This window comes from Urocitellus parryii, chromosome 9 (assembly GCF_045843805.1).
Source record: "Urocitellus parryii isolate mUroPar1 chromosome 9, mUroPar1.hap1, whole genome shotgun sequence".
Lineage (NCBI taxonomy): Eukaryota > Metazoa > Chordata > Mammalia > Rodentia > Sciuridae > Urocitellus > Urocitellus parryii.
The window spans coordinates 88774206-88780207 of record NC_135539.1 but is presented as its reverse complement, the minus strand read 5'-3'; the positions used below and the strand labels follow the sequence as shown (position 1 = coordinate 88780207).

The window sequence follows — 6002 nt, the reverse complement described above, 5'->3', positions numbered from 1 at the left end:
GCAGCTTGGGAGACTGAGACAGGAGAATCAAAAGTTCAAGTCCAGCCTCAACAATTTAGAGAGTCCCTAAACAATTTTTTGAGACCCTGTCTCAAAATAAAAAAAAATTAAAAGGGTTGGGGATCCAGTTCAGTGATAAAGTACCCCTGGTTCAATCTTTAGTACCAAAATAAAATATCTGTAGATAGGACTCCAATCAAGAGTGGGCACTTGCTCCAGCCATTTTTCCCAGGACTGTTCCTATTCTTTACGTCCAAATCCATGTAGCATTGGCATTAAGCAACTGGAATCACTTCCCAGCTCCCCCCCTAACCCCCCAACCCCAGAAGCACTAACCAGATTAGATAGCACCTTGGACACCTGATCCCCTCAAAAGAAAAGTGAAAGGGCAGCGGGAGGGAAGAATCAAAAATTGAAAGATCAGTTTGGTACTAGGCACTATGCTAGCATCTTTTACATATACTGGTTCATTTAAGCCTCACATACCCACTCTGAGTTATGTATTAGTGAAATAACTAAAAACACCACTTGATAAACAAAATCATTTATCTGAAGATCTGAATTTAAGGTGAATAGGTGGGAGGTTCAGACCTGAAACTAGCTTTGCCTGGTCCTGGAGTCTGGGTCCGCCAATGGGAATTGGAACATCTGGATTGGGTCCCACCTAAAGTGCATTCTGGCCAAATGGTCTGAAGCACAAAAATGTCCTCAGCATAAGGCAATTTCACCTCTCCAAAGTCCTCAGCCCAGAACTAGGCTGTTGGAGTTTATAGCCAATGATTTTATTATGGATCCTAATTTCTTTAGCAAAGAAACATCTTGAACTGGTCATGAACAAAGTGACTTTCTCTGACCAGTGAGCAGGTGGCTATTCCATTTCCATCCTCAGAACTGACCTCCTGCTGCCCAGGGAGGGGGAGTGGGGAGAAGGGAGGGTGAGGAGAGCCTGATGTCACTCAGCCCTACATAAGGGCCTCTTTTAGGATCCTGCAGGCAATTTGGAAGCAGCTGGAGGAGCGAGTTAGGTCCTGGTTGTGGGATTTTTTTTTTTTTCTTTTTAAAGACAGACACAAACACAGCTGTTGGGTAAAAATGCCGCCTCCACAGAAAATCCCAAACCTCAAACCTTTCAAGCAGAGGAAGAACTTAGGTAAAGTTCTTGGGGGAGCTCGCTGGGTTAGCAGAGGAAAAGCAGAGCAAAAGACGCAACCTGCTCTTACTGTCTACTTATTCTTTTGTATTTGAACTGTTCGCAGCAACCAGACAACAGGAAGTTGCTGGAATCCGGGCAAAGTTCCCAAACAAGATCCCGGTAAGACTCCATTGTACTTCCTTAGTGGGGCCTGGGATCCTGTCCTCTGATTAAATCAAGACCCGCTGGAAGGCCTCCCTCCTCTGTTCCAAGTTCCTAGCACTGAGCTCTGAGTTTCATTCTGAAGGGCTGAAACTCTTGACAGGTGATAGTGGAGCGATACCCCAGAGAGCAGTTCTTGCCCCTGCTGGACAAAACCAAGTTCCTGGTTCCGCAGGAGCTGACCATGACCCAGTTCCTCAGCCTCATCAGGTAAGTGACTGTGCACGCAGGTGCGTGTGTGTGTGTGTGTGTGTGTGTGTGTGTGTGTGTGTGTGTCTGTGCAAATGCGTGCTGTGCATACCTGGGCCTTTTCTTTGTTCTTTGGTTGTTTGATTTGGGGGGGGGTGGGAGGCCAACAGGAGAAGATAGGTTGGTTTTTTGTGACTCATCTTTATATTTTGTAGTACCCTGAAATGATACTCTTAGAAGTACTCTATTTTAAACAGGTGGGGAAACCCCCCCACCAGACAACAGTTCTAAAAATCTGCCAAGATTTCTAAGAATTTCCTAAAGTAGTCTTGGCTCCGAAGCTACTCCAGAAGAGCCTTTCTTTCAGATACCATCTGAAACCTAGTCTGTCTGTCCCCTGGAGCAATTCCTCCTCCAAGTGTTTGTGCGATTGGAGGAGCCGGACCTTTTCAGAGGGGAAGGGCTTTTTGCACTTCTCAGACAACGAAGTTGGAGCACAAGACCCTCTCCTCCTTTCGGTTTAAGGTAAAGGCATAGCCAAGAAAATGCAGCTAGTTTAGAGTACGAGAGCCGGCCCGGTGGAGCACACCTGTAATCCCAGTGGCTCCGGAGGCCCAGACAGGAGGATCGCAAGTTCAAAACCAGCCTCAGCAATGGCAAAACACTTAGCAACTCAGTGAGACCCTGTCTCTAAATAAAATACAAAATAGGGCTGGGGATGCAGCGGCTCAGTGGTTGAGTGCCGGGGAGTTCAATTCCCAGTACTCCCCACCCCCCAAAAAAAATATATAAGAGGGTTAAAATGAAAATGTGGAGAAAATAGAGACAGTGGGGAAGTCTTTTTCTTGGTATTTGAGTTTGAACCCAGGGGTGCTTTTCCACGGAGCTACACTCCCAGTCCTTTTCTTTTTTTATTTTTTAATATCTATTTATTTATCTATTTATTTATTAGTATCGCTGAAACCAACCCGAGGGCATCACACCCCCAGTGCTTTTTATTTTTTATTTTGTGACAGAGTCTCGCTAAGTTGCTTAGGACCTCCCTAAATTGCTGAAGCTGGATTTGAATTTGCAATCCTCCTGCCTGAGGTTCCCAAATTGCTGGGATTACAGGTGGCACCATCTGCCTAGCTATTTTTATTTTTAGGTACCTGGGACTGAACACAAGGGGCACTTAACCAGTGAGCCACATCCTTAACCCTTTTTATGTTTTATTTAGAGGCAGGGTTTCACTAAGTTGCTTAGGGCCTTCCAAGTTGGTGAGGCTGGATTTGAACTTGGGATCCTGCTGCCTCAGTCTCCTGACTCTCTGGGATTATAGGCAAGAGCCACTGCACTCAGCTATTTTTTTTTTTTTTTTGAGACAGAATCTCACTAAATTGCTGAGGCTGGCCCCCAACATGCTTTCCCCCCAACTCAGCCTCCTAAATCTCTGGGGATAGGGAAGTCTTCATAGGGTTGAAAAGTCTGTTTGGAAGGACACTCTTGAATGTTTGGTTTTAGTTTGATTTTTTTTTTCACTGTGTTATATAAGAGCATTCCCATTTTCTCCTCTCAGGGTTATTTCTTTGTTAAGGTTAGTTTGGTGTGAATGCAGGTGACTGGAGGTAGAAATGAAAAGTCAGAATTATATCCCAGCATCAGGGCTGGGAATGTAACTCAGTGGTGGAGTTCATGCTTGGGGCCATGAGTTCCATCCCTAGCAGGAAAAAAAAAAAAATATTCTGGATCCAAACACATTCTGTCAGTACTTAACCCCCCCCCACTCCACCTCCCCAAAAAAGGCCTTTGAGTTTTGAGACTATTCCCTCCTGTGTCACCATCACTCTCAACCTACATCCCCATCCCAAATTTGATTCTTCTCAATAATGTGAGTACCAACTATGTTCTGGGGTGCTTTCTGGGTTCTGGGATGCAGCCATGAACAGGAAAGATAAAGATCCCCTGTCCATAGCCTCCTCCCCCACACCTCTACCCTCAGCAAAAGCAAACTTGCAGAAGATGGATATGGAAGCTCTGAGAACAAGAATGCTTCCCTCCCAGCTGGTGGCAACACTCCCAGCCCCAGCTTTCCCTGCCCCCATTGTAGAACAATGATTTTTTACCCAAAGACAGCTGGACATTGTCAGGGCGGGAACCTTTGGGGTTATCTTGGAGGGATTATGTGGCTGTAAAATGCATCAGGTTCCAGTCAGTCCCATCCATCACTGCTCTGTGGACTTAGCCCTCCTGAAAGTTTGAAGCTCTGATGTTGTGAGTGCCACTGTCACCAATTAAAGTGAACAGAAGTGTGTGCTTAAGGTGGGACTGACCCTTCCCCTGGGTTTCTGTGTTTTCATGCTGTCGTCCATTCCAGATGAATTGGAACTTAAGGGCCTTTGACGTTTAAAGCATGTCAACTTTGCTGCCTCCCTATCTCCTTGATGTCAGGGGAGTAACAGCAGGGTGGAGGAAGGATGCACTTTGAGGCAGAAGATCCCCTCCAGTGGCCATCCCCAGGCTGTCCAACAATGAGACAGATGCTGGAGAGATCATGCATTGCCTTTGTACCTTGGGGAAGATACTTTTAATGTCGGGGCTTATTTGCTTAGAATTTTTGTATTGGCAAGTCTCCTCATTAATAATGAGCTTATCTGATACTTTGGGCCTAATTGGGAGTCCATGCGATTCCTACATCTCCTGGGAAAGGGTAGGGAGCTGGTCAGTCATCTAGAGCATCGTGACCCTGTAGATTTGTTGCGGAAAGCTCAGTCCTCGTCCCCAATGCCAATCTATTAACGAGGACACAATTTTGAGAAAAATAAAAAAGGTTTATTGCTTTGCTAGCAAAGGAGAAACACAGGGGACTCCTGTCCCAAAGGCTGTGTCCTACCCATCTGCAGGAATAGGGAGATTTTATAGTAGTAATTCAGAGAAAATGAGATTAGGGAGGAGAGATCAGGGAGAAGTTTAGGGAAAAGAAGATTGGGAAAAAGAAAAAAAAAATCTAAGTTTCAAAGCCACGAGGGATATCCTCAAAACATCAAGTGAGGGCTGGGGCTGTAGCTCAGGGGCAGAGTTCTTGCCTAGTATGTGTGAGTCACTGGGTTTAATCCTTAGCACCACATAAAAATAAACAGATAAAATAAAAAAATTCTGTCCATCTACAATTACAAAAATAAAAAATGAACCCCAGTTACAGATTCTTGGGCTGCTTCTCAGATCAACCCCTCATATCACCCTCATCCCCATCCCAGGAGCCGCATGGTCCTGAGGGCCACTGAAGCCTTTTACCTGCTGGTGAACAACAAGAGCCTGGTCAGCATGAATGTGACCATGGCGGAGATCTACAGGGACTACAAGGACGAGGACGGCTTCGTATACATGACCTACGCCTCCCAAGAGACATTTGGTTCCTTAGCGTCGGCAGACCCCAGTGACCTCGGGGACAGATCTGCAGTCATCACTAGCCCACTTCAGTAAGAATTTGTCCTCTGAACTGTGCACCAGGTGTTGGCAGAAGGAACTGAAGGGGCCACTGGAGGGGCACTGGAGGGGCACTGAAGGGGCCAGAGATGGATGGGACGATCAGCTCCAACCAGTGACAACCAAGCTGTGGCCCTTCCTGGTTTACCTTTTCTGCGATCCATGCTCTTATATTCCCTAAGAAAAATATGGGCTTTTGTTAAGTTTTATAAATAGCAACTCTCTTCTGAATAAGAAATGTTTAGCTGATATGATGGTTTTGTATGATGAGCTGGTGATGTGTGCTAAGTGTCATCTGTGGTGGAGGTGAGTCTGACCTTAATGACTGATTTCACTCCCTGCAGGGAGGAGTCCAATGTGGAGGTGGATTTATGGAGAACCTATGACCCATGATACACGGGTGTGGGTGAAACCAGGTGAAACCAGTGAAAACCATGATCAACTCATTTGGGGAGATCCTTATCTGACCTTAGAAATAATATTTCCTCAGCATTTACCCTCTTTAGCTATTTCCTATTACTTCCTTTTGTGTGTGTGTGTGTGTGTGTCTATGCCATATATATTTATGCCAAACTTGTAACTTCTCAATATAAAGTTATTAAAACCATCTGAACATTTAAATCTGTGTGCCAGGCTTTATTCCAAGCACTCTTTGTGCCTTAGCTCCTTATCACAACTCTCTATGGTTAACTATTCTTATCATTTTACTGATAAGGAAGCTGAGGCCCAGAAAAAGTCAAGATCATTTTCAGATTCACACAACACAGGCCACCAGGAGGACTTGAGGTCAGGAAATCTGGTTTTTGAAGCCCTGAGCCTAACTCTGTGCTACCTAAAGAGCAGTTGCTCTACTCGATGAGCGCCTACCAATCCTTGAGCTATGCAGTATGGGTGACACTAACACAGCCTTGGGGAGCATAGTGTCAACTGGAACCTTCAGCAGTACTCCTTAGATGCATCAGCAGCAGCACAGCAAGCCATAAATGCTCCAACT

General features: G+C 45.5%; 1 protein-coding gene across 1 annotated transcript; it reads left to right on the top strand.

The window, feature by feature from the left end:
• Positions 1 to 1092: 1092 nt before the first annotated feature.
• Positions 1093 to 5061, top strand: Map1lc3c (microtubule associated protein 1 light chain 3 gamma). Its single transcript, XM_026390717.2, has 4 exons — positions 1093 to 1150; positions 1257 to 1312; positions 1458 to 1564; positions 4780 to 5061. Exons 1-4 carry the CDS (start codon positions 1093 to 1095, stop codon positions 5003 to 5005), a joined length of 447 nt encoding a protein of 148 aa, XP_026246502.2. The 3' UTR covers positions 5006 to 5061.
• The last annotated feature ends 941 nt before the right edge of the window (positions 5062 to 6002 follow it).